The 12759-nt window shown below is 32.6% G+C and overlaps 1 protein-coding gene across 4 annotated transcripts; it reads right to left on the bottom strand.

Annotated features, from left to right (window-relative positions):
• Positions 1-2713: 2713 nt before the first annotated feature.
• LOC114170627 (CTP synthase-like) lies at positions 2714-9625 on the bottom strand. 4 transcript variants are annotated; one of them, XM_028056146.1, is made up of 22 exons: positions 9294-9625; positions 8845-9001; positions 8166-8245; positions 7901-7987; positions 7742-7792; positions 7535-7652; positions 7213-7269; positions 7036-7100; positions 6819-6902; positions 6692-6742; positions 6547-6609; positions 6305-6351; positions 6115-6184; positions 5927-5989; positions 5041-5130; positions 4911-4949; positions 4563-4790; positions 4369-4454; positions 4130-4178; positions 3884-3964; positions 3662-3755; positions 2714-3305 (listed from the first exon to the last, which is right to left on the bottom strand). In XM_028056146.1, exons 2-22 carry the CDS (start codon positions 8960-8962, stop codon positions 3103-3105), a joined length of 1824 nt encoding a protein of 607 aa, XP_027911947.1. In that variant the 5' UTR covers positions 8963-9001; positions 9294-9625; the 3' UTR covers positions 2714-3102. The 4 variants fall into 4 exon arrangements, with proteins under 4 accessions (XP_027911947.1, XP_027911946.1, XP_027911944.1 ...); XM_028056145.1 differs by having other exon boundaries at positions 9325-9625; XM_028056143.1 differs by lacking the exon at positions 9294-9625 and adding an exon at positions 9175-9274.
• Positions 9626-12759: the final 3134 nt, after the last annotated feature.

Genomic DNA, 12759 nt, shown 5'->3' with positions numbered 1-12759 from the left:
ATAATTTTAGTCTAATTTGAAGTATTTTTTTGGACCTTTCTATCGAAGTTGCTCTTTGATGACAAATGTATTTTGTTCAAGGGGCATGTGAAAGATCTAGTTTATCTGCAACAATTTAGTCCAATTTTAGAAAATTACTCCTAAATGATATTAGACTTCAATATTTGTTTTATGTTCATATAAAAAAGCTCATTTTACATATTTTTAAACTTGGATTAAGTTTATTCTAATTCTAGCTTAGATGGCAAAGATAATTATAAATACAAGAAATTTCCAAGCATCTCCCAATCTTTTTCTAATTTTTTTAGTTTTTATCTTATCCATCTTCCTTTTTGCGGTGATATCACTTTCTATAGTTTATTCGAATAAACTTGTTCATACCAACACAAAAATTTAATATTTACCATATGTAAGAAGTAATTTATAAAAATTCTCGTATACTAACTTTTGAAATATGATATACATTTTATGGTAAAATCATTGCAGCAAAACATTATCGCAATAACTTCCCACCTCCCATGAGATCATAGACAGTTAAGAATCAAATTCTAAAAAAGGTTAAAAGGAAAGCACTTTTAGAAACCACTTTTTATATATAAATCAATTTCAACTTACAAATAAAAGTATTTTAATTTGTAAGGGAATTCATTTCATTTTCTCTATCAAAGACAATTATAAACTAATTCATACGTAAAGGAATTTAATTTTATAAAAAAAAAAATCATTTACTGTAGTTTTTTTTCTATTAAAAATAGTTATAAAAAATATCTAACATTTTCTTTAATTATCAAGTTTTTCAATTGAAATGAGAAAAACTAATAACCAATTGTGACTCACCACAAACGAACCCTACAATCCATGTGAATACATGCATCATAAAAGGAAATGTTTCAAATTGAGGCGTTTTCTTTATCACATTTTCTACCTTTGTATATGAAAATCCACTTCCCAAAATAACAACATACCATGACTTCTGTCTTGTTTGATTCCTTTATGTAACATCCTCATAAGCTTTTTGAAGCCAACAAATCACAACGACATATGAATACTTTGCATCTCCTATGTTTTCTAGAAATAACACTCAACAATTGCACATGAAAAGTTAGGCACAACTATAGTAGAAAAACAAAAGTTCAATTCTCAATTGGTTTTTTAATAAAACTAAAATTCATCAAAAAGAGAAAAACTAAGTAATGCAAGAAAAAGTGGGAAACTAGAGGAAGACTTACTTAAAGTACAAGCTTATGAAAAGCAAATATCATACAATTCCAAATAATCAATTAAAAAATATAAATAATTTATTACAAACGAGTATGTATACAAGTCAATTGATTAAATGATTAAAATAATTTATTCTCTGCGACAAGGTGTCCAACTTAATTATCGACTTTGTATAATACTAGCGTAAACACAGACGCTATTGCGCATGTGTGTATGCATTTTTTAAATATGCGTGATATTATATTAGTAGGTGATAATATTGTAATATTATTAAGTTAATATATAAATTAAAATTATATTTACTAAAAATAAGGTGAAAGAATAATTATTGATAAATAAAGAAGAGATAGCCGATTTTATAAAAAACTTATAAAAATAATGGTCAATTTTTAAAATTTAATAAATTATTATATTTAAAGGATAAAATTAGTATTTTGAAATGTGGACACAAAAAGGGGAATCCCCTTTATAGATAACATTTTCTTTACTAAAAAAAAATACAAGTTATTTATTTAGCTTAATTAACATATTTAAATCAGATTAGATCATAAAGTGAAAGTGTTTTATAAATATAAATATTAAAACAAAGTGATAATAGATAAAGTTCAAACAATCAAAGGGAGAGTAAAAGAAGTTTAAGAATTAGCTTGGATTTTAGAAGTTAAACCTAGGAGGCTTATCATAATATATGGGGCTAGGATTTTTTATTTTCATCTTCACTTGTTTGTTTTGTTCTATAGTTTGAGAAAGAATTGAAAAGGAAAGTATTTTTTTATTCCCTTTCCACCACACATACAAAATGAGATCATGCACTTATTTTGATAACTTATATCATAATAAAAACTATATTATAGTGAAAGGGTTTATGTGAAAATACTATTATACCAGAAATATCAACAAATCCTATGAGAATGGAATTGCTTAGTATTGGTAGTTCAAACCTAAGTAATATCCATGATAATAATTATATAAAAAGGATCTAGTTTTATTATAAAATATTTAATATTATTAAAAATGTTTAAACATGTTATAATAAAAAACTTTTATCTTGGTACACTAAAATTTATGAATGTTGTTCTCAAGTTTCTAATCGAAATTTATTGGTCCCTATTTATTGACTTGATCTCTAACAATAACCTAATTCCTATTGTTAATATATAAGTGAATTTTACTTCCAAATTTGATTATCTATAAACCTTTAAAAATAAGGAGTTGATAATATTATATAAAATTCAACTTTTGGTATAAAACTTGTAATCAAGATTGATGATAATCGTTGTACTTCAAATCTAAAAAATCAGTCTTCACATTTCTAAAATAAGATACAATTAATCCCAAATGTCACGTGGCCAATTAACCACATCAACAAACAAGACTAAAAGAGATAAGGTGAAAAACAAAAACCAATTCCACCTTTTTTTTTCTTAAAAATGTCAAAGACCAAATCATTGATTCTAAAATACAATAACTAAGACCAAATTTGACACAAACATGAAGTCTCTAAAAACACATTTTGCTCTATTCTTATTCTTTCCCCAAGGAAATCCAAAGTGTGACATGATGAATGATGGAACATAGGATCACCCCTCTTCATTATTCATTCAAAAACTACAGAAGAAAAGCAGAATGGAAATTAAGGAAGGCAACAACCATGTTTTGATATTCATTGTGAACAAGTATGATGATCCACAAGGTTTGGCCTATATGGTTGGAAATATGAAAAGCTGTTAAAAAGACTCAAAATTTGCTTGATCTGGTGGAGAAAGAAAACCCCTGATGAACTACTAAGTCCACTAAAAACTGTACAAGCTAACCGTGGACAAAATTGTCACTGGAGAAAATCAAACCCCACATATTTGTAAGCAAAAACAACCAAGTTGATTAACAGCTACCATCCACACACACCCCATTGGTAGTTGTACTTGTATATACACCATTTAAGGAACTATTGGGAGACTTGAACCCATTTCCATTGTGTGCTTTCAACATTGGTGAGTGTGAACCAAGTATCCCTGTTGCTATCTTTGTGCTATACCCTTTGCTTGCAGGCACAACTGTCTTATCACATGCTGCTGTTATCAACCCTGTCACAATCACACACTCTTCATTTAGTTCATTCAATGTGCCAATCTTTTTCAACCAAATTTGTAGTTTGGAACTTCCCAAGATGAAGATTCCCAACTTAATCAATGTAATAAATTCAATATTTGGTTCAGAACTAAAGAGGATTGCTATCAGCAATAACCATAGCAAGCTATGGAAGAAAAATAGCACAAAACACTAAACTTTGGCAAAATTATTAATGGCAAATGATTGATGGATTTTGGGATATCAGCATAACTGAGATGTCAAAATTACACTTCATTCGCCTAGGAAGTGAATCAATTCATTTATCTTCAAGTTAAATGAAAATCAAGAGGAAGTAACTCTGGAAAAATACCTAAGAACAATGGAGAAGGTTTCCCTGGTCTTGACTTAAACTCGGGGTGAAATTGAGCACCGATGAAGAAAGGATGGCCAGGAAATTCAACTATCTGCATTTGTATAATTCATAGTCACATAATGATAAAAGGAATATATATATATATATATATATGTTTAACAGTTTGTGGCAATTTCAAGATTTAATGCCATAAGGGTTTAATCAATCTCAAGGACACACCTCCATGCGCTTCCCTGTTTCATCTTTGCCAACAAAAGACAGACCAGCACTCTCAAGTTGTGATATCAAGTCAGGATTAACCTGTACAGTATATAGAAAAGGGTTTAATATATGTTAAAATATCAAACACACCCATCAAATTATTTTGAAAGTTCAGCAAAAATACAACACTAAAAACTCGTATTGTATGAATGATTCTTAACACCTTTCACATAAAGGAAGCTTCTAAAAGTAAACACAATTTACCTCATATCGATGCCGATGTCGCTCATCAACAAAGTGTACATTGCCATACCTAATGAAAAAAAATAATATCATATCACTGCTATATCAATCTTTGGAGACCAATATGGTACCATGTGAACTAAACTCTTAATATAAAAGTGATAATGAATATATTCTTGTTGGAACAAAGATCATCAAAATTATAGTCAGTGTTATCCCCTCAGGAAATGACAACATATGAAATATTTATTTATACTTACAACTTGGCCGATTTGCAGTCAGCAACGTGAAAGTAAGTTCTCCTCGAACCGAGACGCATAGTTCCCCCCATATGAGTCTTTGAACCCTATTGATATATATATAATACAAAGTTACAAACCATCTTAAGTAAATTTACCAAGGAACAATATTATCACAATATGAACAGAGTAAAAAGGTGTATCAAGAAATATACTTCTGGCATAAATATGACACATGGATTTTTAGTTTTGGGATCAAATTCTGTGCTATTAGCATCATGAAGACCCAGAACAGATCTTGAAAACTCAATGACAGCAATTTGCATCCCCAAGCAAATGCCAAGAAATGGAACACTATTTTCTCGAGCATACTTGGCAGCAAGAATTTTTCCTTGCACACCTCTATCACCGAATCCTCCTGGAACTAGAATCCCATTAGCACCCTGCAATAAGAGTTTTTAGTCAACATCTACATTCCAATACATTCATTATCAATAAGAGTGTATTGACACACAATGAAAGCATTTAGTCTAAAACACTCCGAATGGTAGCTAGGAAAAAACCTTCAAAAGAGCCCAAGCAGCTTTATGTGCATCAGGATCCTGCAAGAAGTAAACATATCATCAGAGATTTGGCATAAAGTAAAACAAAAACAGTTAGATGACATGCAGAACAATAGAAAGATCTGTCTACCTCTTTAGAGGTATCATCTTCAAGATTTTCTGCAGGAACCCAGTCCACAACAAGCTTACGGTTGCAAGCAACAGAAGCATGCAAAAGTGCCTGCACAAAAGGACAAAGAACATAAGGGTCTGCAACATTATAGTTCAAACAAAGATTCAAAATCAATCTTACGTTATATACATGCATTCTGAGCAATAATAACAAGTCCTTGGCTTATCCTCACAAATATTACATCCTTTTAGACAGAAAGAAAACAAAAACCAAAAAGAAAAGGCAAAGGAGTTCATCCATAAAATGTAGTGATAAAATAAAGAAAGATACAATATTCCATGCAGGAAAATACAAATTTAACATGAAAAAACTTTCTCTGGTGTTTTTACTCAAGTAAATCTGTAAATATGTTGACTCACTCACTTAGCCACTGACATTATGAATGGAATTGCACAAAAAAACATAACATGTGAAAAAGCAATTCAATATATTTTGTGTTTGTAAGTCATAATTTATCACTAGTGATGTTATAACTCCCTATATATTCTGAAAAATCAATGCTTCCTTTTAGCCATTTTTCTTACTTTTCCTTATTTTCTTAAGGTTCTGTTGCTTTGCCTTAGTATACCAAATCCAGGTTTCCATGCATCAGAATCGTAGGGTGATATAGACACCCATTGCTGATTACATTACTGCAGATTAGTCATAACAAGTGATATGAGTGCCTCTATGCTACAGATAACAGAGTCAGGACCACAAATTGATAAAACAGTGATTGAACTCTAATAAAAGCTAATGTACGGGTTGAACAGGACAAAATTTATACTTTAATTTAAGAGTTAGTTGGCCTTTATACGAGCACATTTTGTGGACATTGCAAAGATCACTGGCAAATTTTTCGTACCTTCAGTACAGAAAGATATGCATCTGAAAGATTTGTATATTTTCCCACCATTGCAATTCTAACCTGTGAAGAAAAAAAAATAGTTGTGTGCTCAGTACTAGCCACTACTCAGTGTTGATATTGAAACTCACTGATGGAATATACAAAAATTTTTTGGATGATATTACATCAGGAATATTGAAACTCACAGATTCATTAAATTTGTCATATACTTTTGTTGTTGCAATCCACTCCTTAAAATTGGGCTCTGTAGCAACACTGCAAATAATAGGACCATAAAGATTAGCTGAATCACAGAACTGCTTGAGGTAACTGCCATCAGCACATAAATATGATGAAGATGTACAACAAATTAAAGAATGAGTTTGTCAAACAAACCCTCGAAGGTTTAATGTTTTCAGGATTGCCTCATGTGCCTTCTGGTCCTATTATAGTAAAAGAACATCAAAAAGGAGAAATTTTGGTTATTCTATGAATCACATTGCTTCGTAAAAAATAATGCTATTCAACTGTCTAGGAAAAAGAATACTAAACCACAAGCGAAACAACTTAAAACTCCACAAACAGGGTTTCAGTAATACAAAAAAAGTAGTTTCATAAAATCTCACAGAATTACTTACTCTTAATAGCAAAGGAATGTGCCAAATATTTGGAACATCATAGAGAGTGAGTATGTTTGATGACTGCGCAAGCAAAAGTTTCCTTTGAGTATGCAAGGGTATATAAAGATAACAAGGAGAAAATTGTCAACATTAGTATCGTTACCGGAACATGACAAAATTGAGAAAGTTTTTCCTTGACATTGTCATCAAGTTCCTGTAAAGGACAATGAAAAACTACAATCAAAATATGGAACCAACATGAAAACAAGGTTAAAAAGTAATAGACAGACCTTTGAACTGCGACAAGCAAGAAGATTTGGAGTCAACCCTAACCCTCTAAGTTGACGGACACTGTGCTGAGTTGGCTTTGTTTTCTGCAATACATTCCCAATCTATTTATTAACTGTGCAAAACAGACCTAAGATACAATCTAAATACATTTTCTCTTGTTTATTTCTAAGAAGGATGAATAAAAATTCTTCTCTGATAGCAAACAGTTTGCAATACCTGTTCACCAACAACATTGAGAACAGGCACCAAGCTGACATGAACTAAACAGAAGTTTCCGGGGCCTAGGAAAAGGAAACAGTAACATAAGCAAGACTACATTGTTGAAGTACACCAAACAGAAATTAGTGAATATAATTCAGTAGAATATGAGGTATCAGGCATGACAATTATTACCTACACGGTAGGAAAATTGGCCAAGTGCTTCAATAAAAGGCATGGACTCAATATCCCCTACATTAAAGAAAAGTCATTGGATTAACATTGAAAATATGAAGGTTCAGGCATTTTCATATTACTGTTACAGTCCTACTTAAAGTGAGAAATTCTGGTTTGACCCCATCCATGATTTTTAAAATTAAAATATTGAATAATTAAAAAAATGTTATAAAGCTCACAGTGATGCCTAGCATGAGTTTATTTGGAAGAATAAAATTATAATGCTATTGGAAATCAAATTCTACTTCAATAAAAAAATATTTAAAAAATATCAATGTACCAATAGTTCCACCCAACTCAATGACACAGACATCAGCTGGGCCTTCTTTTCCATCAACTGGTATTTGTGCGACACGCTCTATCCATTCTTGGATGGCATCAGTAATGTGTGGAACAACCTACCAGAACAGCAAAGATGAAATCAGAACCAAGATGCATTCAGCCCAAAACAAATATATTTGGAGATAAACCCAGAAGAGAGATGTACCTGCACGGTCTTGCCAAGATAATCTCCTCTTCTCTCCTTTGCAATAACAGACTAAAAAGCATTCAAAATAAAAACAAAAACATTAAGAATTCAAGCACGAATAGGAAGATTAACTGACTTCATGACATTTTAAAAGGGAAAAAAAGACAATTTACCAACCTGGTAAATTTTTCCAGTTGTGATATTATTGTCACGAGTTAACTTGAGGTCCAGGAAACGTTCATAGTTTCCAAGATCGAGGTCAACCTTTAACCAAATTGAAAATAAGACATGAATGAAAAGGTATCCTTTTACTAAAACTGAATTCAACCACAAGATTGAATATTCACATGATAATGCCCAATGCCATGTTATTCATCAACTGAGTTCAAAGAAATGAGTGCATAGCATCATGGCATTATATAAAAGGGGTCAGGTTTTTTACCTCACCGCCATCGTCTAAAACAAACACTTCGCCATGTTCAAAAGGAGACATCGTTCCTGCATCAGTGTTCAGATAGGGATCTGCAAGAGATAGATAAGTTTAATCACAACTCAAATTGCATAAAAACAAATATTATTTTGCATACCAAAAATACTTTCACAAACAAAGAAAGACCAGGCTTTCACATCATTACCAACTTAAAAAACACAAGCCAGCCATTTCCTCTATGCCAACAGAGATAAATTAAAATGCAATATTTCTCAGTTCCCCTTAGAACTTCACAATGTCATTCACCATTATTAATTAAGATATGTTCAACTTATTTCAAATAAATAGTCATTTGTCTTGGTTTCAATACAACTGTAAAAAAAAATCATTTATAAAGACGATAATAATCAATTCAGAAACATGCATACAAAATGTAACAAACGATCAGATGGTAAGAATTAAACTCACCATTCCATTGCATGGATATTTTAAAATAAAACTAAACAAAATAAATTAAAAAAAAAAAAAACTTATTCTGTCCCATATGTACAAGATGCATGTTATTCTGCTCTTCTTGTTTCAAGCAAAAAATGGAACCGGCAAAACCTCCCCATTCCATTCGATATTTTTTCTATATTCCAAGAAACGAGTGACAATTAAATCAAAGAAACAAAAGAAAACAGAAAAATACCAATCTTGATAGAAGTAACTCGAAAGCCACAGGCCTGAAGGAGCACACCGATACTGCTTGCAGTGACTCCTTTCCCAAGTCCACTCACAACACCACCTGTCACCAACACGTACTTCATCTTTTTCTCTGAATCGAAACCCCTCTTTTGCTGTTTCTCCTACACCACATGCAAACACTCACACATGTCAGTAACCATAACACAAAAAACATCGTGAGACTCAAACACAACAGTGTTATTGAATTAATTAACCATTCCTAAGATCCACCAGTTGGCCACAAAACTACCAAAAACGATGAAACCACCAGAACCACCAAGAACAGAAACATTACACGAAAAATGCAAATATGAGATGACAAGATACACACGCGGCAGTGACATTGCATACACATCACCCACATGCAGAACCAAAGAAAGACGAGGAAAAAACTGACAAAGACCGAAACTTTACAGAAAAAGAGATGATGGGTGTGTGAGAAAACCTTAGGTGGCAATGAGGGTGATGGCGAAAAGGGTTATTTTTATCGTTTGGTAGGAAGAAAAAAGAAGAATAAAAAGGGGTATTGGTGGGAAAGTTTGAAGGGTTGGAATCTGAATCAGGAAATGGAATGGAGTAGTGTTGAGAAGGAATGCGAGAGAGAGGAAAGAGAAAGAGAAGGTTTGAGTTTTAGAGTGGGTTTGATGGGAAGGAATGCGTGATGTGTGAATTGGTTGAACCCTTTTTCTTTCCCTCTCTGCAGCCACACTTCTCGTTTTTCTTCAGGCGGCGGGTGAACAACGAGCCTCCCTCCCCCTCTTTTTCAACTTATATAGCAACCAAAACCCACAAATTAAATACAAATAATCAAAAAATTTATATTTTATTCAAATTTTAAAAAATATAAGTATTTTTTATTTACCTTTCTTAAATACAGTTAAGGAGCAGATACAAGTGTTGCATGATAACTTGCTTTAGTTTTTAACTTTTTGTCATTTGGCACATCATTGTAGTTAATTGTTAACCTTTTAATAGCTAAAATAACTTCTTACCCTATTATTTGATTTTGGTTTAGCTATGTTTTTAAAAAGAATTTATAACTTGTTTTAAATCTACTTTCTAAATATTTTAAGTTTTTTTTTTATTGAAATGGTTGTTATGTTTACCTCTTTTACTATCTTTATTTATTCATTGCCGTGGTTTTATTATATTTTATTTTGTTTGTACAAGGAACAAATTCTTTATATTACACTAGTGTAAACACAGGCGCTATCGTGCCTGTGTGTATGCATTTTTTAAATATGCATGATATTATATTAGTAAATGATAATATTATAATGTTATTAAGTTAATATATAAACTAAAATTATATTTATTAAAAATAAAGTGAAATATATCACAGATGAAATAATAACCGTTGATAGATAAAGAAGAAGAAAAGTAACAGAGATAGCCGATTTTATAAAAAAAATTGTAAAAGTAACGGTCATTTTTTAAAAATTTAATAAATTATTATATTTGAATGTTAAAATTGGTATTTTAAAACGTGGACACAAAAAGGAGAATCCCCTTTATTATTGTTATAGATTTTAACTAAATGGATATAATAATGAAAATATGATATTTGTAACTATTATTGTAACAATTCAAAGATCCATATAACAAAGGTATTCAAAAAGCAAACACATAGGATAAGAGGATTAAGTTTAGTGCTTCAAAATATAGAAAAAAGGTTTTCCAAAATAAAATATCAAATTATTTTTACATACTGCTACAAAATAAATATATAATGTAATCTACATATATCTTATTAGTCTCCTAAATCCTTAGATAATCTTAATGTTGTTCATAATCTACACATGCACACCTCTCTCTTTACTCACGTCAATAACACGGTCATAGCAAAGAGTAAAATTATGGACAACAAAGCTAAAGTCGTTTAAAATAATAATAAAGGTTTATATATTATGGTCATAATAAAGGGTTTTTCATATAACTATATAGATTTAAATATTATGGTCATAATAAAACATCTACCATACATCAATAACTTATTCCATCACAAACAATTTCACATCACATATATTCAACTCACTAGTGCAGGGAAGGGAAATGACAGCGATTATTTTCAGCTTTTGGCTTCGGGTCCACAACCGAGACATGTACGACCAAGGTAAAAAGGTAGTACTTTATGCCTCGGTTACTAACCCGAGGCATATTTAATATTTACTGTCTCGGTTTTCTCATAACCAAGGCCTAATGGGTAAACCTAATTAAAAAAATAAAGCTTCTTCTTCTTTCCCCTTCAAACCACCACAACTTCAATCTGCCACCGCACGCCCCCATCAAATCTCACTGGTTTAGCTCTCATGCTTGGTCGCCTCACGTGGACAGCACGTAACAATTGTCACCACTCCCGGCAACGCCGAACTCTTTCAGAAAACCATCGACGACGACATAGCCTTCGACCACCACATCTGCGTCCACCTCATCAAATTCCCCAACACCCGTGTGGGTCTACCGGAAGCTGTGGAAAATCTTGTTTCAGCCACCATGAGCACCACCGCCGCAAAAATCCACATGGCAGCGCACTTCATCCAGCCTCAGAATGAAGCTGTCCTGAAATAGTCTCATCCCAATGTCTTCATCCCCGATATCCTCTTCACCTGGAGCAAGGACTTGTCCAAGACTCTTCAAATCCAGAGGCTCGTCTTCAACCCTATATCCATCTTCGACGTGTGCATGATCCAGGCCATTAACCCCCCCCCCCCCGAAGCCTTTCTCTTCGATTCTGCGTCGTACCAAATCCCCAATCTCCCTCACCCTCTCACTCTCCCGGTGAAACCCTCGCTGGGTTTCGCAGCGCTCACGGAGTCTCTTCTCAAAGATGAAGAGGACAATCATGGAGTCATCGTGATGGAGGAGCAAAATCAGTGGTGGCGCGACCTGGATTCTCTGAACCAGCGGCTGCCCTTTTTTTTCGAATGAATAAGATGCAAGAACAGTGTTGCGATTTGGGGTTTTTAAACCTAATTGGGTTTACTGCCTCGGTTAATTCGAAACCGAGGCATAAACCTGAATAGGCCTCGGTTGAGTGGGACCCGAGGCATAAAATTGCGTCATTATTTTTGAATTTCAAAAAAACGGGAAGGTTGAAATTTTTTGACAACATTACTGCCTCGGTTGGAATTATAACCGAGGCATAAACACTCATAGGCCTCGGTTCTTTTGTAAACTGAGACATAAAAGTTGTTTAAAATCACAAAAATGTCACCGCGTCTCTATCTACCTCGTTTGCGGGAGAACTGAGGCATATAAGACGTTGTCTAAACATGAAACTGCACTAGTGACCTTTCAAAGATATCCTAACTGAACAAAACTTCCAAAAGACACAATGTATTTATTAGACTCTAGGACCATGCACCTCCTATTTTCAAGGACTTTCCTCGCCATTCCATGGTTATACCTCAATTAAAATAGTATAATAGGTAAATCATCCATATGTAAGTTCAACCATGAAGTTAAACTCACACTGATGACCTCTTTTAACTCTCACTCTAAGTATTTTTATTCTATATGAGTTAAACACTTAGTTGAGTCAGGATATATTGTTGATTTGATGATGTTGTAACTTGTATATATTGAATTTGTATTGCTTGATGATGTGTGTATTGTTATTGATTTGTTGTTGATGTAAGTGTATTAGGAAATTGAATTAGAATTTAAAAATAAGAAAGAATGGATGAAAGGATGTTAATATACCCTTTTGTGAAAATGAAATTGAGGAAGATGATATTGAAAACAGCAGTTGAGACTAAAAATAGAAAAAATAAGGCTAGCATAGTTGATTGTTAGAGGTATTATACTAGGAATGGGGTGGATAAGGATGGGAAAAAAAGAGCAAAGTGTAATGGTTGCAACAAAATATTTGTGTGTGGTG

The sequence above is a fragment of the Vigna unguiculata genome, chromosome 11, assembly GCF_004118075.2.
Source record: "Vigna unguiculata cultivar IT97K-499-35 chromosome 11, ASM411807v1, whole genome shotgun sequence".
NCBI lineage: Eukaryota > Viridiplantae > Streptophyta > Magnoliopsida > Fabales > Fabaceae > Vigna > Vigna unguiculata.
The sequence above is the reverse complement of the archived record's forward strand: the minus strand, read 5'-3'. Positions and strand labels throughout refer to the sequence as shown.